Below are 20,926 nucleotides of genomic sequence, written 5' to 3'. Positions count from 1 at the left end.
CCGTTATAAATTTCTTATTCTGTGAGATTATAACCTCCATTTTTATAAAGTATATAGTGAAGAATACTTCAAAAAATAGCCAAGCTTTATTAGTCAAATGAAACTCTCGTTTTTCAGACAGTAGGAACATTCTTTAGTAAGTTATGTTTGGTCACTCCAGAAGCAATCTACATAGAAAGTGTTTTATTTTGTTTTGAAATCTCATGTACCAATATTAGTATAAGCATTTTTTTTTCCAGAGATAGATGGATATATGTTCTATTTATTTTTTAAACCTGCTTAAGCAAGTTAGGGAAAATGAGAAGTCAGGATATTCTCAAATTTAATGCAAAGCTAAGCACACACCAAAACTTAAGTCTACTCCCAGGATCACGTGAGTGCACAACTATGAGCTTCATTCCATTACATAAACAAGAGAAAAATAAGGTTATTTCATTGCTTTAAGAAAAGTCCTTTGGAATATTATTTGGCCTTACAAAAGGAAATACTGCCATCTGAGACAACGTGGATGAACCTGAAGGACTTAAGTGAAATAAGCCAGACAGAAAGACAAACACTGTACAAATTCACTTACATGTGGAATCTAAAATAGTCAAACTCATAAAAGCAGAAGATAGAATGGTGGTTGCTAGGGACTAGGAGGAGGGGAAGGGAAGATGTTGGTCAAGGAGTACAAAATTTTAGTAATGCAAGTTGAGTGAGTTCTGGAGGTCTAATGTATAGCAATGTGACTATAGTTAACAAGGCTGTATTGTATACTTAAAATTTGCTAAGAGGATAAATCTTAAATGTTCTCACCACACACACACACACACACACAATAAAACGGTATAACTGTGAGGTGATGGTTATGCTAACCAGCTTGACGGTGATTTTTTTCATAATATATATGTATAACAAGTTGTATTCCTTAAATATATATAATCTTTGTCAATTATGTCTCAATAAAGCTAGGTAATAAAGTCATTTTCATGAGATAGGAGAGTATTTGTATTACAGTTGCCCTTGAAACAAATTGCTAGTCAGGAATTGCCTGTCTATAAGACCACACACTTTCCAAATGATACACAGTTCTTTTCAAGGGAAAAATACAAATACTCTTGTTTTCTAGGGAGCAAGTCCAGTCTTCCAAATAGGAGGAGCTAATGGCTGACTTCATCCAGCAATTTGGTGTCATGCTAGAGCTAAAGCACCAGCCTACTAACTCGATTGCCACTGGTTAGAGCTTTAATTTACTTTTATTAATAACAATAGTATTGCATTTTTTCTAAATATAAAAGTAATAAATTTTATGGTAGATATTGGTAGATACAGAGAAGTATACAGAAAAAATTAAAAATTCAAATAAAACCATTGTTAACATTTTGGTATATTTCTCTTTTTTCTACTATATACATATATACATACATATGTGTATATGCATGTAATAGTACATATGTAGTGCCTGTATGATTATATTATATATGCATATATATACTTTTTAAAAATTAATACTATATTTTAAGCATTCTACCATGTTATTAAATATTCTTCATTCATCTTCAGAAATTTGAAAACACAAAGATATTTAAATAACATAACAGACACTATATTTTCATAATTTAGGATTGACAAGTGTTAACAGTTTGAGATATTTGTTCCAGTATTTTTTCTATGGCATATTAAAAAACAAAAACTTGAATACATTATCAAAAGAAATATGGGAAAGAGAAAAGAAAAAATGGAGGGAATTGTTCCTAATTCAGTCTGTCATGTACAGTCAGGAGAAAGGGTACAGTGAATACAGAAATGTCAAATTGTTGGCTTTTAAGTTATAAAACAGAATGGTGAAGAAAACAGAATGGTTTTTAAACAGTTATAAAACAGAATGGTGACGATATTAAAGGATTGTTTTTCTCTTTTCTTCTCTCCGTCCCTCTCCTTTTTTTTGGAGTGAAAAGGCGTTCCGTGTTTCAGAAAGAAAACCTCTAAAAAGCTCATTGGACTGCACCTAGGTTATAAACAACAGATTAGACAAAGAGCACATGAATATCAAAGCTGATTGAAAAATAACAGTAAAACCCTATCACAAGGGTATATCCAAACAATCGAAAAATTCTTCAACTTTTTAAGGACCCCCTGCTCGGAATCAAGTACCTAAAAGTGGGGCCAGGAATCTACACATTTACCTAGTTCCTAATGAGCCGTATGTCCAACAATGCTTGAGAACCTCACTGTCATGAAGACGAACAGGAATTCATAAATATAACAAAAGGCCTTCCTTTAACCTAAAATACTAACTTCCAACACTATGTTGAATACACTTTATCTGTCTTCATAGTACATATTTATTTCTTCGTTGCTCATCTCTTCCACTAGAAAACTCTTAATGTAGAATTTACTTGGGTAGAAAGGGGCTTACAATGTTGGAAAAATGCGAGCCAGAAATAGAAAGCTCACCTTAGTACATGATCTGTTACTGAGAAAAAAAATAACTGAGGAAAACTTTCCTCAGGGAGAAAAAAGCAAAAGTGCATACATAGGTGAGAGATAATGTTCACTGCAGCCCATGTATAATCATCGAAAAGAGATATACGCCTAGACAATATTTTGGTGGTAATCTATAACATAAGAATAGAATAAAAGTCCTAAAAACAGAGAGAAAAGAAGATGTCTTATAAAAGAGTGGATATCAGATTGGCCTGAGGTTTCTCCTCTAGCAGTGTTATGGCGCGAACAATTCTGAGACCCACAGAGCCAATTGAGATTAATTATGAGCCTTTATTAGCTGGCCGGGGACTGACTCTCTACCGCGCAGGGCTAGAGGAGATCAGCCCCGAGCTTTCAAAGGAGGCAGCTGATAAAGCTCAAGACCATATCCTGGTGGTCTCCTGAACAAGCAAGCAGATTACAGAAGTGGAAGTTGGCTGTTAGCATATCTTTGCCCGGAACAACACCCTTAATTAACAAGTAAATGGATTACAGAAGTAGACATTGGCCATCTTCATATCTTATACACTTCCTAAACCACACACAAGCAAGTAGGACAACTCCTGATATCTAAAGATATTTCTTCCCTGTAGCTGACTTAGCTAGTTTGCTCACTTGAAAATTTTCCACCCTTAACAGCAGATGTAAAGTAAGTCTCAAATAACAAGTTATACAACTAAAATAGAGAAAGGAAGACGAAATAAAATTTAAAAAACTAAAGCCTTTTACAAAGGAAAGCGCAAACAAATATTTTACACTGTTTTGATATTCTTGGGAAATAGTAGAATTAAAATCGGAATGTATAACTTCTAAAGCATTAAGGAAAATAAAAGTATACGAAATTGTTACCGAAGAGAGGGAATCCTATCCCGGTACGTTGTCCAGGTTCTTGATGTCTCGAACAAAGAATTGAGCAAGACACCAAAATACAGTTGTTTTATTAGAAAGAAAAGTGCATTTCCAGAAGTGGAAGAGGGTCTGAGCAAGAGAAGCGTGGATCAAAAGGCCTGGTGACAAAGCCTTCGGGGTTTTTATCCCTTTTTGCTGTGGGTGGTTACTTTTCTTAGAGGAGTGGGCTTCCTTGATTGACAACTAAGATTGACAGGACTCAGTGATTCATCATTTTGCATTCTGTGCATGCTTGTTCCTAGAATTCAGTCTAATAATATTAATGAACTTCTGGGCATACACATTATATTATAATGATGGTATACCGAGGCTCAGGTGAGTTGCCGGTCCTTGGGGTCTTCATTGCGCAAGTGTGAGTGACTGGCTTAAACTAGTACCTAATTCTTTGCCTACCGGTTGCTTCCCGCGAGTTAAAAAATGCCTCTGGCTTGCTTAATTGTGGGTGAATTAGGGTGGACCCTTTCTAGGATAGTATGACCTCATGTCTTTGTAGGCAGACCCAAAACCTCCTAACTAACTTTCCTGCCTACTTCTTTTCTAAGAGCCATGAATTCTCTTATTATTAGTATGGATGTTGAGGGATGGGAGGTCTCTTCTTCAGTTTCTGCTGAAAATGGCTATAGTCCCTGCCTACAGAGGTTTTCACGCTTTCCCTTTTTTTCCCTCGCTGCCTCAATCAGAACAGGGTCTCGGATATCCCAACAAAATGCCGCCTCTGTCCCTAGAGAAAGAAAGAAGATACAAACTTATTATTTAAATCATATGTTTATTAATTTCTATTATTAATTTGCCTATTGAGCGAGTAAAGGGAAACAGGCTTGGTTAATATATTTCTTAAAGAGTAAAAAAAAGGACCTTTGGCCTGAAGTCCCCTCCCCCCTCAGACTCTAAGGGGCCCATTTCTGCTAACAATGGGCTGATGACCCTTATCAATAGCGAGAGGATCTGAGTTGCCAGGGCAATTATCAGGATTTGAGGGAGAGGGCCCTTTTTCCAAAGAAAGGAGGGAAGAAAACTTAACTAGGTTTACTAAAAAGATTAATTCTGCCTGAGATGCCCTGTTTCATTTCCTGCTAAAAAATTAAGAATTTTACAAATGAAGTCCTGTCTCAAAATGGTTCATATTACAATTTGGAACACACACATGCAGAAAACATAAGCACACAGTAACAGATATACTGTGTTTCAAGCCATAAACTCAGGTTTCTGGCAAATTTTTTATGCAAAAAATTTTTTCTTTCAATCAGTTTCTCTTCCATTCTGGTGCCCCAGTTCTGCATGGATGGCGGCTTATTGTATCCCTAGATTTTAAGGGTTGTTCCTCCTTGCCCCAATGTGGGAAAATTTTGAGAGGTTTATATAACCGTGCAAAGGCAGGCAATCAAGACTCTGAAAGAGAAATCCATAGATTTCTGCTGACACTCATGCAACCGGAGTGTGCACGGCCTCTTCCGGTTTTGCAGCTTTCTGATTCCACATTTTATTTAGGAGAAAAGAAAATTTTCTGCAAAAATTCTGGGTGCTCGTGATATCCTCCGCCCAGGTTCACTGCCATCAGAGATACTGTGGGTCTTTTTAGTGGCTATGCAGGTTAGCTCTTTCCTTCATTTCAATATTCTCCTAAACTGGATCCCTTTCCCACTCTTCTCAGCTTTACATCGGAGCCTAAAAATACACGTGTTTTGGCAGCTTCCCTGCACCAAGCTCTAATCCTGTGTCGCAAGACCTGAAATACGAAGCACTTACAGTAGCATCGCTGTCTGGGGCTCCACTCCAACGCAAGGGCCGGCCGGGGAGAACGCGTGGTGGAGGGCCGGTGGCCCCCGCCTTCCCGGAAAGGCGCGAGAGAAGCGGAAGTAGGGCAAGGAGGAGCGGAAGGGAAAGTCCCGGCTGTTGGCGCTTCCAGGACTCTGGCCGTGGGGGACGCATAGCAAGTGGCATCTACGGGGTGAACCCTAGGATATCGCTGTGGGAAGGACTTTAGCACTGCTCCGGACTGCTCCACAAGACTTCTAAGCCGAAACTGACCAGGGCGCAACGACAAAGTTCCGCGAAGGGGACGCAGCACCCAGCGCCGCCTGGGGACTTTGCCAGGTGATGGAGGGTGTGGGGAAAAAAGGTGGCGAAATAGTTAAGAGAGGAGGCATCCGAAAAATGCAAAGGAAAGGGCTTGCAGAAACTCAGCGGGTTATAGATTAATCACACCCTTTAGATCTTTAAATGGCTTCTGGAAACTCTTGCTACACTTAACAATGTGTAAATAGATAGGACTGGTGGTCCGGAATTCCTTCCCCTTTGCAGCCTCCACCTGAAACTCCCCCTCCAATCCTGAGTCTGATGGGCCCATAGACCCTCAGACAAAGGAATCATGCCCCTTGCATAGAACACTGCTGGGGTATATAAGCTGTAAGAAATCTACCCGCAAGGAGCTCATACCTTTTGTGCTGTCTAGAGCCTCAAGTGCTCGCGGGCCTAATAAACAAACTCTCCTTCCTCTAACAAAGTTGTCTGAGCGTCCAAAATCCTCTGTCGGGTGCTGCTTCCTGCAACATCGGGAGAAAGTGGAGAAATAGCTGACATCAACACTGTCAAAAGAATAGGGAAATATCATTTCAATGTACTAATTTAAATTCTGAATACTTTCCAGACTTTGTGCTAAGTAGGTGCTGCAAACAAATGTATTTATTTTCAGACTGTCATGAAGCGGACAGTCTCCTTTCCGAGAATTACAAAATGGGGTGGAAGGCCTAGAGCTTTTATAGGATAAAGACTGAAGAAGAAGGAAGAGACAGAAAATATAAACTTGGCTGGGGCCGCATAGTCCACCTTGTTTAGGCAGAGAAGGCCCAGAGTTGCATTGGCATTTGGGGGTTGGCTGACTCAATACACTGCATTTCTGGTCAAACGGAGCATTTACAGGATGGCTAAGTTATCTAAGTTTTGGTTCGCTCATGTGCCACCCAGGCAACTCCATCTTGGTCTTAGAATTCATTTCAGCAATATTCCCAGGGACCTCTAATTTTCCTTCTCACTATGTGTTAAATTATCTTGCTTAACTAAAACATGGAACATTTCCTTTGTGCGGCAAACTTTCCAACAGAGAAAAATGTCCAACCCATTTTTGGATTATGTTCTTTCATTACACAATTTTTTTGAGCCTCAGTAATCCTTTAACTGCTACACACATACAAGGATCACAAATGTAGGGAATTAAAACCAGATTATTTAAATCACTTACATGTTGAAAAAAACTGATAAGGACCTAGAGAGAAAATCTAGATGACTCTCCCCCAACTCCATTTTCCCTTCATTTTCACATCTGAGAGCGTACTGTTTACCAGCTATTACTCTTAAGTGCTGGAGGTATAGAGATAAACAGGACATGGGCAGGAGCAACAGAGAACCCCTTCTGTGAAGACCTATCACTCTCTTGGAATAATTAAGCTTTAAGGGAAAGGCATAAATCTACTGATGGAGGGAGGAGCATAGTGATCAGCTCAAACAGCTTATCTTTTCTTGGAACTTTACTGGTCTGACCTGAAAAATGAGTGCTTAACAGTCAGATGCACAGGCCGTGATTACCAGATGCACAGGCTGTGATTACCAGTCCAGTGAGAGAAACCAACTGGCAAAGAGCAGTGACTTCGACACAAGGTGAGTGGTAAGAATAATGAACAGGGTAGGTAGAGAGTTGATTCTTAAGCCTCGTATGGTATTGTGAATTGTTAAGCCTTTTATGCCAAATTATTATTTGCAAATATCATTTGTCAAGCATCGCTCTAGGTACTGCAGGTGCCTTTCTCAGCTAAATCTAGTGGGAAGATTTGGTTAAGCAAGTACAAGAAAATGTGAGTGAGAGTTAATAAAGAATATAAATGTGAGGACAGACAGTATTTTTTGTAGAGTTTTAAAGGGGATGACTTGGAATTACTCTGAGGAAAAGAAAAGTGTAGCAAGTGAGGGATCACATATACAGACACTTAAAATGAAGAGAAAACCTGAAGGATTTGTGGAACTGAATTCCATTTGGCTGTACAAGGAACAGGGGAGTGTGTGGCATGTAATGACCCAAACTGGAAACAACCCAAATATCTATTTATTTTAGAATATATAAATTATGGTATATTCATATAATAAAACAAAAGAATGAGAAAAATGGACTTTTTAGAGACCCTAAGTACATAATAACAGTAATGGATGTCACAATCATAGTTGAAACCAGACACAAAAATATATGTATTACATTATTCAATTTATATAAAGTTCAAAAGAAGGCAAACAAATCTTGAATATTCGAAGTCAAGTTAGTTGTTTTACTTATTTGGAGTGGTAACTGGAAGATGGACCGTCTGAGATTTATGTTATTAATTGGGTCCTTTTTACTTGAATGTATTCACCTTGTGAAAAATTCATTGAGTTGTAACTTACAATGTGTATGCTTTTCTGAATGTATGTTTTATGTCAACAAAAATGCTTACAAAAGGCAAAAATGCCTTTGGGCAGAGATGAGATTACCCGTGATGTATACGTCAAGTTAGAAGAGTGGCAGAACCCTGGGGAATACGTAAACCACACAGACACGGTCTTATTTTTTCCCCCCTTTTCCTCAGGACCCTTCCAACTTTTTCTATGAAAACATTGCATAATGTAAGTATAATGCTAAGAATAAAATTTCTGTTAGATAGTGGGATTGCTCTTGTAGCATTTCCTCATTGAGACTTTCTAAGGAGACATTTCGACTGAATTTATTCTTTGATTTGGAAAAGTTAAAGAGTTGAAGGAAGAAATGCTGTCGTTAGAAAGACTACCTGGAGACAGGTAATGATGCTAAATATAGAACGGCAACATTCTTCTGAATCTTCCTAGTGTATTGGATCCCAGTCAATGTACTGTAACTATGTTTTCATCTCTCAATGATATACTGAAACGATATCTGCCAGGATCCAGGGGTCCCCGAAGGTGCGCAAGGCGTCGGCGCGGGAGACAGTCGACTACACAACTCAGAGGCGGTGTGACACTGTTCCGTTTTATTGTGATTTGAGTACAACTTTTATACTTTTTATTTTGGCATTGGATTATACTTTGTAGTTAAGGTAGGGAGTTAAATTTCTGTGGTTAGGCAAAGCAGAAAATCTAACTACCTGATGGAACAATCTAAACTTTTAATTATTATATCTATTACGTAAGATACAGTTTGATTTAAGTAAAGATGATAGATAAATGTATTCATAACAGCAAGCATTGGCTTGTGGGCAGACATTGTTCTTCTTTCTGCCTGAAGAAATCTTTTAAATACTATTTGATTTATGCTATATCTAAAGTTCAAGCTGAACCTTTCTCATAGCTGTTCAAAAGTTTCCTTGGTGCAGTAATAAGGAAAATATTTATAAAAATCAGTTTTACAAAGCTGCTTTCATAAGCTAAGTTTCTGTTCCTTTGTTTTTTAAGCACCAAGGAGATCCTGACCTAGCCAGCCTTTCTATGAAACTTAAACTACTATAAGGCACATGAATTCTATCTTTATTCACTGTACGTATACTATCTTTATTATAAGCTCCTGTATAAGGCAAAGGAAGATCAAGTAATCTTTTCATACTATTAGCCCCTCTAGGTGGATGCCAGAGTTTTCTATTTATCCACTAGGCCACAAAAGGAGGCCCTTCCATAGGAGGCACAGGCTTATGAGTAAATTTCTTATCCTTTGCTAATTTTTATACTAACTGCGTGGGAACAGGAGCATAAACTGGTTCCAGCAATTCAGCTTGTTAGAATTTACTCATAATATCTTTAAGAGGCGCATCAAAAGGAATTTCCCTTAATAATTGTTCAAATAAAGGGTTTACGCATTCTGGACACATCAGGGTGACTAGAGCTGATTCCATACGCGGGGAATTTACTATTTTTTCCTCAGAGCCAATTTTGAGGAAATCCATTTGTATAGCGTTTACACTTACTAGAATTTGTGCTACCCAAATTCCCCCTATTAATAGGATCATTTCTAAGAAACCGATTATCCCTAAACACATGCCACGTCCTCGTTCTTGACGATGCATTCCTTGAAGCCTCTGTCCCCATCTCCGGACCTTGTCACGCAGTAGGGTAGAAAGAGGACGAGGCAGATATCCTTTGTGAATAATTTGGGGAGAAAAGGAAAGGAATTCCATACTGCCATCTCCTCAAAGAGTGCTTTTAGAAACAAGGAAGTACTTCCAATGAAACAGAAAGGTCTATCATTAAAGCTTATTAACAAACATATAATTTTAGAAAGGTGTCTGTTCATCTGGACTACTGTATACTTATCTCTCTTTTCCAGAAATGGCAAGAAGTCTTTTGAAGACATCATCAATGTCTATGAGGACAAAGTCGGTACAACAGATGGGATTGTCACTTTATAATACATCTCATGGCTTCAATGAGGAAGAAGTGAAAAAAAAACTTCAGCAGTTTCCTGGTGGATCCATTGACCTTCAGAAGGAAGACAATGGCATCGGCATTCTTACTCTGAACAATCCAAGTAAAATGAATGCCTTCTCAGGTATAGAGCTCTTCCTTTTGCTAGTTAAAGAATGACATTAAATCTAACCTGCTATCGCATGACTCTTATTCTTACTCTGGTGACAGAAATCTTGAAAGTCAAGGTACTCTTTGTAGAACATGAAAACAAAAACAAAGCCATCACATGAACCAGGTACATTTTTTACTAATTTGTGACTTTTAATTAAAAAAAAAATTCATGAATACAGATGTTGATAAAAAGGAAACCGTCAAATTAATCTTTTTTTTCCATTGAAATTTATGAACTGCTTAATAACTTCATTTGTTTTTGTTCAGCTAATGTCACTGGGAGACAAAGGGAAAGTGGTTTCAAAGATTTTTAAAAACTAACGAGAAAAGCCTATAAATGAAAAAAGAAATTACTATTTAGCTTTTTTTTTTCTGTGAATTGAAATATGACTCTTAATTTTCACCATGTAATTCCAGTAATCAGTGAAAACACTGCACTTGCCTATTTGTTGCCCCTTTCCTAACTCTTAGATACTGATAATACCTTTGTTTGCTAGGCAGCGCTTGGCATAGTGGTAATCTGGGATTTTTTGCCAAAGCTCAAGTTGGAATTTTGTTACCATGATGTTATGCAAGAGATAATGAGTAACCTTGCTGACTATCAGCCCTTGTATTTCAAAATGATTTTGTAATTTCTCTATTTGTTGGTTATGTACATCTCGGGGATATAAATTATATTCTGTAGTAGCATTTGAAATATTTGGCTCAAAAATATCTCAGTAAATTTTCATGTGTCTATATATAATCTCATACCTATTGACATAATTCAGTAGACTCTAATCTTTATAAATTATCAATGGTGGGTCTTTAAACCAAAAATTACTTTTCACTTAGCGGAATTCAGAGATATCTCTCTCTTTTAGTGTTAACCAACAGAAATATAATTCAGGACACAAATGTGAGCCACGAGTTTCATTCAAAATTTTCTAGTTGCCATGTTTTAAAAAATAAAAAGAAACAGGTAAAATTAATTTTAATAATATATTTTATTTAACTCAGTGTATTCAAAATATTTCAATATGTGACTGATATAAAAATTATTAAGAAGTATTTTCTTTTTTTTTTGTTTTCATGCCAAATCTTTGAAATTTGATATACATTTTATAGTTACTGCACATCTCAGTTTGGACTATCCACATTTCAAGTGCTCAATAGCTACGCGTGAGTGGTGGCTACTTTATTGGACCATGCAGCTTCATACCTTCAATTGGTTCAGAGAATAAAAGCCAATTTAAAAATTAGCCTAGGAAAAATAAATTAGAAAGGTGAGACTGCTCTGGAGAATTAGGTTATATTATAGTTTTAATTTACTACTGGATAGCTAAAAATAATTTATATTAATAAAACTTGTTATTCAGATGGAGACAAATGTTAATTTAATGCCTAATATTTAAAACTAATACAAACAGAACTACATTACTTTGGGTAATGGTATGTGATTGGGTTTGGTTGGGAAATGATGAGTGAGCCCCATACTATGCAACCCCCCCAGGCCTTTGTTTGAAAATCACCCAACCAGATACTTTTTAAGGTCCTTTCCAACTCTTAATGTTTGTTTTACAAAGTAAAAAAGATGAGTTCAAGATTAACCACCTCATACTGAAGTCCAGTATTACTTTTTTATTTGACACTTAAATATTAGGGAAGATGAAGTGTCCATATTTACCTGTATAGATCTATTCTTACCCTAAATGTGTGGTTTTCTATAAAAAAAACTATACTATAAATCTTTTAAGAGCAAGAACTATATTTCCTAAGGACTTCCTTGGGAAGGCCTGCTGTTTTAATTAGGTCATAATTAGCAATTAGAAAAGATGTGAATCAATAACATTAATATTTATTGTGGAACCACTTCACTCCTGGTTACTTCAGAAAATGGCAAAGAAAATAATAGTTCTTGACATCATGGGGTTTATATTCCAAAGAGGTGTACATAGTTTAATGGGCCCTATATAGTAAGTCTTGGAACCTTGCGGTACATATTCTTTGCCAATTTTAACTTCCTTTATGATCTTAGTATTGGCTTCTAAAGTATTTTCTTAAGCAGAGGAAAGAGTAAATTAAACATGTTGAGAGCATTATGAATTTTATGAACTTGGAATATCACCATAGGTAAGCACATCTAAAAGAATGACAGTCTCTGCTATTTTTCTTTTATTAAAAATTTGTCTGTTATAAAGAAGTTCCAGTAGACTTTTGGAATATCAAGGAAATAATCTAATATGTAAATCACAGAATTGGTGGTTGTTAGACATCTTATTGGCAGCCTATGAAGTACTTCCTTGGGCTTTTCCACACCGTTTGTCAACCGTGGAACAAGATATTTGCTATCCTCCTTTCCTGAACTAACATCCTATTACAGTAGTTCTGTTGTGAGTAGGGTGACAATATCACCTTTGTTTTGTGTACTGTATGCCCATGTATCATAAGATTTCATAGTCTTCTGAAAAGCAATATTATATTCGAGTTAGGAATATAGGTGTAACTCTTGTGAGCTTGTTGACAAGACAATGTATACTGCTGTGAAATCAGGCCTAGGTATCATTTTTACCCTAAGGGATAATTTTTTTTACCACCATATCCCATATTATTGATTCCAATTTTCCTATTCCTAAGACATGTATGACATATTCTTATTTTTCTACCTCACCATATATTTACATGATTTCTTAATTGAGAGAGAGAGAGAGACAGAGACAGAGAGAGAGAGAGAGGGAGGGAGGGAGGAAGGGAGGGAGAGAGAGAGAGAGAGGAGAGAGTGAGAGAGTGAGAAAGACACAGAGAGAGAGAAATAGGAGAGAGGAGAGAAGGAAAGAAAAAAATCACTAACAAATTGTAAACTTTTAAAGCAGGGACTGCTTTGTATACCTCCTTTGTATATACTTCATAGTGCCAACACAATAAGTATTTGATAGATGTTAATCTTGTTTGATGCCTTATGGCTTCGAAATTATTTCTGTTTTTCTAGTATCTTAGCTGTTTGTGATTCCTCCTCCCCTCTCTGGCAGGTGTTATGATGCTACAACTTTTGGAAAAAGTGATTGAATTGGAAAATTGGACAGAGGGGAAAGGTCTCATTGTTCATGGGGCAAATAATACTTTCTCCTCGGGATCTGATCTGAATGCTGTGAAAGCACTAGCAACTCCAGAGGCAAGTATTGAGCGAATTATGTATTAGATTGTACATGTTTATCAGACTTTTACGGCTGAGATATTATATTTTACTTATATGGTCATTATGGTAACAACTAGTCTTTTAATAGCTTTCCAAGGATCAGAATTTCATTTCGCTTCTTAAAGATTAGCTTGCAATAGTATGAAGTACTGGAGAGAAAAAAATGGAAAGACAGGAAGATTAACAATAACCAAAGTCCATTATTAAAACCAGTAAGGATTTCCATTTTTTTAAGTGGAAGCCTTTAGCATCTCCTGATAACGAATTTTATATGAGATATATATATATAAAGTACCTAGCATAGCTTTGGTACATAGTAGGCTTCAACTAATGGTAACGATAAAAAAAAAATGCTTTTGAATTATTACCCTGATAGAAAAAGAATCCTAATCATCTTCCACTTCTTAGTACTCCAAAGAACCTCTTTTTCGTACATTCAAACTTCACCCACGTCCTCTAGGCAAAACAAAAACAAAACAAAAAAACAAAAAAATGGAAAAACATAAGTATTTATTGCCATTTAATTATAGATGTGGGCCATATGTAGGTAATAATGTTTTAATGTTATTCCACACCATTCTATGTAGTATATGATCTTTGCATAAATATATGAGGAAAGAGCTTGTTTCCTCATATAATTTAGTTTTGATAAACTTGATAAACTTAGGGAGGTAGTTAGCTTTGATAAACTTTGATAAACTTAGAGGTAGTTTTGATAAACTTGGATTTGAATGCGGGTTTCAACACTTTCTGGCTAATTGATTGGCCAGTCACTTAATCTTTCTAAGTCTTATTTTCCTAATCTATAAATGAGAATTATATATTTCATAGAGCTATTGTGAGGATTCAAGCTAATGTATATAAAGTGCCTATTAGCACAGTGCCTCAAAAAGGTGGCTATTATTATTTCAAAGATCTTGATATTAAACATTATTATTTATGAGATGATCCATAATTTGTAGCAGCACTAGACTTAAATTTTTAATGTGTCTGAATGGATACAGCACTAAGCTGGAGAATTGAATATATTGGTTCTCGCCCAAGCTCTACTAATAATTAGGTATGTGACCTGTAAGTCATTTGATTATAATTTTCATCTTTAGAATGATTATATTGCTAGGCTCGTTACTTTATTCACAATAGACACTGTAAAGATAGAATGAGATAATAGATTATTGTGGGTCTGACGTAAGTCAGGTGAGAAAATATCTAAAAATGTGAAAGCTTATTTTGCTTTCTTCTAGTTACAAGGTTGTTTCCGTCTCTTTAGATCATGCAATCAGGATTTTTTCTCTTTGTATATAAAAGCTAAAAGTGGAAACATGCTAATTATTTTATATATATGTATATAGTGGGCCTGATCTAAGTCATGTAGGAAAACATACGTAGTTTTTATATAGACTTCAGATAAGGGATCACTTCAAAAAGCTTATTCTTTCTAGTACAGGCATTCTTCAAGGAATCTACTCTCTTAAATTTCTGCAGTGAGTAAGAGTGACTGGATCAACAGCTGAGAATTAAGGTGGTGTGGCCTCAATGATTAAATAGCATGGCAGGTATCTATCACAAGTAGTTATGCACATCTGCCAGTCTCATCAAGAAAATCTGGAATTGTGGTTTTGCTTTACAATGTGTATGCTTAGAACCCAGATTAGTACTTAAAATACCTTACTTTGTTTAAAGATGGATCCTTTATTGTACTTTTGTGAAATCTGCCTAGTCATAATATAGGAAATATGTAGCATAGAAATAAGTAATTTGAGTAAAATTCTCTTTATGGATAATGTTAAGAAACACAGTAATATATATAAAGTATGGGGTATATTTGTCACATGGTGATTTTAAAATTAACATATTTGACTTGCTTACGTTCAGGTTATTAAGTATTTCACTATGATTCAAACTCAGCATTTTCGCTCTCAGTTGGTTTTGCCATGCTGAATATGAAGTATTGGCAGAACGTGAAATTTCTAGTAGGTTTTGGGACTCTACTTGAAAACAGGAGTTGAAGCAATGGAAATGTATGAGACTTCTAAAGAAGAAATTATAGATAAGAGAAAGAATCATGGGTTGGATTTTTGGGAATACGTGCATTTAGAGCATTAGTTGAATAAGAAGAGACAAAGAAGAAAACTGGAAAAGAACAATGAAGAAAAATAGGAAGAGAATCAGGAATGGACAATATTACTAGAAACTAAAAGAGAATATCAAAATGAAGAAACTGGTCAAAGCAAGATACCATTTGTTATGGAGAGAGAGAGGGAGGTGAGGATAAGGAAAAGCCATTTAATTTAACAAATAGGAGATTATTAGACACCTTTGAGTGAAGTCTTGAGAGAAAGCTGAGATCAGATCAAACAAGCTTGAAATAAGTGTGTGGGGACAAAGAGGTAATAAGTTTAGAACTCTTAAAAAATTGTTTTATATATGTTTATATTCTTAAGAGGATCAGAGTTTGGAGTAATAGGTATATGTATCTTGTATCTCTTCCCTCCATATTACCCTGAGTAGAACTCTGCATTTCTGGGATATGTGATCTGATTCTCACACCTAAGTCTTTGCTAATATCTCATGCAAAGCTGAGCTCAAGGATTTCTAAATAATGAACAAAATAAAATACTGCATCATTTGTATTTCAGACAGCATCAAAGAGTTTTAAGTAAGATTTTAGATGTCTTTTTGGTTTCATTACTTTTTAAATGCTGAAAAAAAATTTTTTTTTAATTTCTAGCATAAAACATTTGCATTATACCTTTATGTTTGTGCTTATTCTTATATAGGATGGAATAGCCTTATGTATGTTCATGCAAAACACCTTGACAAGATTAATGAGGTAATGTGTTTTCTTTTTAAAATGATTTCTAAAATACCAAAAATAGTTCTTTGTTATTCAATGTTTTGTACCAGTTTAAAAGAAAATAGCTGATTTTAAAACTCCATTTATTCTAATGATGAACTATTTGTGCCATCGAGGACAGTCATTTAATTAAACGTTAGTGACGTATATACAAATATTTTAAAAATAAGGGACATGAGAGATAAAAAGAATTTAAGACATAGCACCTTTCCCTAAAGAGTTTATATTACTAGCTGTATTTAGGTATAGATATGGGGAAGTTAAATACTGTTATCAGAGCAAAGTAAAGACACCAGTCCAGAGACGACACATAAAGTTTACCTAATATTCAAAATTAGTAGACTGTATAGTCTGTATAGCGAAGTGATCTGTATTCAGAGAAGAGAGAAGAGAAAAAAGAGCCATGGATTAGAGAAGGCTTTTACAGCTTTCTGGGGAAGGTAGATTCACTTTGTACCCAGATGAAAAGGAAAAGGAAAAGAATTCTTCTTGGCTATTACTATGCCTTCGGGGTTACAAACAATGACATGTTTAAGCTGATTAGCTTTCTACTCCCATATTCCAACTGGAAACAATTTTAAGATGATAAAAACTAAGGAAGTTTATGTATATTTATCATACTTACTAAATGGACATCACTGTACTCTTGGTGTTCTTTGTATGTGAGAGTCTAGAAAGAATAATGGAATCATAAAACTATTCTAAAATGCCTTTTAAAATTGTATTAGCTCCTGTTCACCTCCCTCTCCCTATTACATTTGACTTTTTCTTAGATAAATCTTAAAAGTTTTTTGGTTTTTCAAAAAATAATTCTTTTTAATTAGAAGCAGTTTGTGTTAAGACATTTTCAATTACTTTAAAGCTACAGCTTTGCATTTTGGTTAGAATCTGCAAAAAATTCTATACTTTTCAAAACATTTTAGCTTTACCTTTTAATGTACACTGCTGCAAAGTGGGTCTTCGCAAACAGGAAAGGTGAAGAGATATATTTTTACCACAGAACCATTCCTTTCTGTAGGATTAGTCTGTGGACCGTTTCAGTGAGTGATGAAAAGATATTTGATAGAGACCTTTAGAATAACACAGTTTTGGAGCTCAGTCTTCTGTCTGACATTTCTTCCCTCTGAATACAGCCTTCACGTTCCCACCTGATATCAATAAAAGTGAACTGAGATAATATCACATTGAATTCCTGATTGCTAGTTGTTGAGAAGTTTTAGGAGCTATAAAACGTTCATTTATTTTAATAAAGTTATAATACAGCTGTAGTTTAAAAATATGTAATGATTCAGGGAGGTATTTCAATAAACTTATATGGCGAGGCATTCAGTATGAATTATTGTATCTTTAGTATTGCACCGTATACTCCTCATGATGCACTTGGCTCAAGTTTCCACTATCCTTTGGGGTTCGTTTGTTATTATAAACATAGTTCAATAATTTGTTTCTACTGCATCTTAAGTTTTTAATGACATTTTTAGATTAATATTAAAATAAAAAATATTAACAGCCATTTTTCCTATTTCCTTCAATATGCAGACTTCCTTTAATAAGTATTGCGCTTATTCAAGGTTGGGCCTTGGGTGGAGGAGCAGAATTTACTACAGCATGTGATTTCAGGTAGGATGAAAATTGCATTAGTTCTTGCACAAATATAATTAACATATGCTCAAATGGAGGTTTTTTTTCATGAATATAAATATTTGGTATATTCTCAAAGAGGATAATCAGTTAGCAATTTTTTTTGTCAGTAATTAAAGTCGATAATTTTAGTTGGTCTAGTATAATAACTCTACCAATACTTTAGTACCATGCATTCAAAAAGTTAAAACGATGATTTTAAGTAAATCTATTTTAGCAAAATCCCTGGGGAAGGATTTTTAAAGTTTAAGATTCAAAATAATTATACAAAGAAAAGTAAAAAACAAAAAAAAAAAAAAAAAAAAAAAAAAAAAAGGAAGAGAGAATAGAGGAAGAGAGACTGTTAGTCATCCTTTTAACCAATAAAAATAAGTTTTTTGATGTCCATTTCTTAGCTTTACTGTGATTTATAGTAACTTTGTGGAGCTTTTGGGCTGATTAGGGAATAATATTAGAGAAAGTTATTTGGGACCAATAACTCTTCAATCCCTAGAATTCTTTTTAGTATTGGGTAGCTATACTTCATAGGAATGACATCTTGTAGAATCCTAATGCTTTATATGTACTTGAAACTGTGTTCTCAGTTACCATTACTAAGACCTACTAGCTCAGCTTTAAAGAAAACCAGTACAATGTTCTTTGATCTGCACAGACTTACACTTGAGCCTCTTTATAATGCAAAAGGTAATGTATATAGCATAGTGGGAAGTCAAATGTCAAAACAGTAAAGAGCCCCAGCACTGGAGTCAGATAGACTTAGGTTCAATTACAGTTTGCCACTTTTAATTTGACTTCAGGTAAGTCTCAATTTCTTTATTTATAAAATAGAAATAATCTCCTTTAAATGTTTATAGATAGGTTTAAATAAGTTAATGAATATGTAGGTTTTAGCATAATGCTTAACCTAAAGCACACATCAATGTACAGGTGACACTGATTAAAGTTTTAAAGTTACCTTGTTCCACTCTCTTTTACCGACATGCCAGTATGGCAATGTTTTGTCATACTTTTAAACTCATTAAATCTCTTTGACTTTTCAACCTTAAGGCTAATCCTGGCTTCCTTTTTTCTCCATTCATTATACACTCGATCCTGGCAAAGAAAAATGTTGGAGCATACACTAAGAGGAGACATTCAGTGTTTAGAATTTTGATTCTCCCATTCAGACACTAAAGAGAAAGCCATTCCTCTCTGGCATGCAGTGCTGTAGGCTAGGGGGAAATAGTGGAAGCAGGTGACTAATACAGTTCTTTAGTTCCCTTTCAGCTCTATTCCTTGAATCACAAATTTTATATTTTCTAAGTTCAGATTTTTAAAGTATGTAAGGTAACTGTTATAAACTATCCATTGTACTAAAATGCTGTGAAAATATAATAATATAAAAGACACCCATCAAAAAGACCCATATATAATTAGGATGCTAAAAGATGTGAATATTTAATTAGACTGTTTAACTTTCACTTTAATAATTTTAAAATCAATTTTGTCTACAGCCATGCCACCCTGAATAAGCCCAATCCCGTCTGATCTTGGAAGCTAAGCAGGGCCGGGCTTGGTTAGTACTTGAATGGGAGATCATCTAGAAAGACCAGGTGCTGTAAGCATAAAAAATAAAAAATAAAGGATTGTAAGCTGGCCAGGTCCTTGCAATCTGTGAAGTCAACCAAGGGTTGCCCCGCCTAAAAAAAAAAATAAAAAAACAAACATAAATAAATAAAAATAAAATCAGTTTTATTGAGGTATTATTTGCATTCTACATCTGTGTAACCACCTCCACAATCAAGATATAAAAGATTTTTATCGGCCCTCCACGTTTGCACGTACCTTTTCCCAGTCATTTCCTACCCTTGTCCAAGGCAAAGGCTGATCACGTTCTCATTCTAAATTAGATTTGCTTTTTTTAGAGTTTCATAAAATAAATTCATACAGTATGCACTATTTTTTTGTGTTTGGCTTCTTTCATTTAGTGTAATTATTTGAGATTCATTGGTGTTGTACCATGTATCACTACTTTATTACTTCTTAGTGTTGAAAAGTGTTACATAGATATAGCATGTATTAGTCTGTGTATCAGTGATCTGTTCATTTTATTGCCCAATGATATGCCTTTCTATGCGTATTATTTATTATTATTATATATTCTGTATAAAAGTCCTTTTATAAATAAGTCAAATATAATTTTTATGTCATATAAGTATTGTGAATATTCTCTCAGCCTTTTCATTTTAGTAGTAGTATCTTTTGAAAAGCAGAAATTTTTATTTTTTAAAATACTTTTAAATTCTCATTTTGAAATAATTACAGATCTATGAAAAACTTGCAAAAATAGCACAAATAATCCCCATATGCCTTTCACTTAGTTTCTCCACATATTTATGTCATTTATAACCACAGACCAGTTATCAAACCAGAAAATTAATATCATTACAGTACTTAAACTAATCTATAGACTTTAATTTTTTTAATTGTCATACTAATATCCTTTGTCTACTCTAGGATGCAATCAAGAATTATTTTGTCAGATATAAATATAGCATTAATATTTCTGTGGTATTCCTTTTTCTGTTCTTTCGTTTAAGTATATGTTGTCGGAAGCCAGCCGACCAAGTCAAACCGGGTACCTGAATGGGGGAGCGGGGACTGAGAAAAAAGAGAAGACAGACAGGGTGCAGGAGGGAGAACAGATCTCACAACTGTCTCTCCGAGTTTATTTCTTATCCTTCTTTTTATACATAATCTGTTCCTTTTGGTATCCCAAGATAACATAATTAAAGTAACATCCTGAAGATCAAGGTACAATCAACACTTCCTTTGACACTCCCTTCAACACTCCCTTCGACACTCCCTTCGACACTCCCTTCGACTATACTTAATCTTCTTCTTCCTGGAATTCCACAGAACCAGCCTTTTGTTTTTTATGCAAGCAGGCCTCCCGAGATAATCCATGCACTCTTTTGAATTTGGGGAGCTTTAGCTCCCTACAATATGTTGTATTTCTCAAAGTAATTCTAATCAGTAGACAATATATATTTGGATCTTGCTTTTTATTCTGTCTGATGATCTCTTTCTTTTATATGGAGTGTTTACATTATTTATATTCAATATCGTAATTGATATAATTGGGTTTAAATCTACCATCTTGGTATTTGTTTTTGTTTGTCCGATCTTGTTTATTCTTTCTTACTCTCGTTACTTGCTTCATTCTAGGTTATATTTTATGATCTCATTTTACCTCTTTTATTGACCATACCTTTTTGATATATATATATCAAATACATATATTTTTCTAGTAATATATTTTACTATATATT

At 35.0% G+C, this 20,926-nt stretch overlaps 1 protein-coding gene, 1 long non-coding RNA gene and 1 pseudogene across 5 annotated transcripts in view; 2 read left to right on the top strand and 1 right to left on the bottom strand.

Moving 5' to 3' along the window:
• Window positions 1–422: 422 nt before the first annotated feature.
• Window positions 423–4,017, bottom strand: LOC112474287. The gene is made up of 2 exons (XR_003044319.1): window positions 3,319–4,017; window positions 423–1,990 (listed from the first exon to the last, which is right to left on the bottom strand). It is a non-coding gene; the product is annotated as an uncharacterized LOC112474287 (long non-coding RNA).
• Window positions 4,018–5,224: 1,207 nt separating this feature from the next.
• The window catches only part of ECHDC1 (ethylmalonyl-CoA decarboxylase 1), a 28,489-nt gene continuing 12,787 nt past the window's right edge, over window positions 5,225–20,926 (top strand). Inside the window, exons 1-7 of one of the 4 annotated variants that reach the window (XM_015600094.2) lie at window positions 5,225–5,472; window positions 6,938–7,032; window positions 7,989–8,025; window positions 9,692–9,913; window positions 12,951–13,093; window positions 15,898–15,950; window positions 17,514–17,594. In XM_015600094.2, coding sequence (XP_015455580.1) covers window positions 9,694–9,913; window positions 12,951–13,093; window positions 15,898–15,950; window positions 17,514–17,594 — 497 coding nt within the window. In that variant the 5' untranslated portion in view covers window positions 5,225–5,472; window positions 6,938–7,032; window positions 7,989–8,025; window positions 9,692–9,693. The remainder of the gene's footprint in view (window positions 5,473–6,937; window positions 7,033–7,988; window positions 8,026–9,691; window positions 9,914–12,950; window positions 13,094–15,897; window positions 15,951–17,513; window positions 17,595–20,926) is intronic. The other 3 variants (XM_006926152.3, XM_015600093.2, XM_006926151.3) reach the window with 3 other exon arrangements.
• On the top strand, window positions 19,101–19,219 carry LOC112474450 (annotated as a pseudogene).

This window comes from Pteropus alecto, unplaced genomic scaffold, assembly GCF_000325575.1.
Source record: "Pteropus alecto unplaced genomic scaffold, ASM32557v1 scaffold79, whole genome shotgun sequence".
Taxonomy (NCBI): Eukaryota; Metazoa; Chordata; class Mammalia; order Chiroptera; family Pteropodidae; genus Pteropus; species Pteropus alecto.
This window is presented reverse-complemented; position numbering and strand designations above follow the sequence as displayed.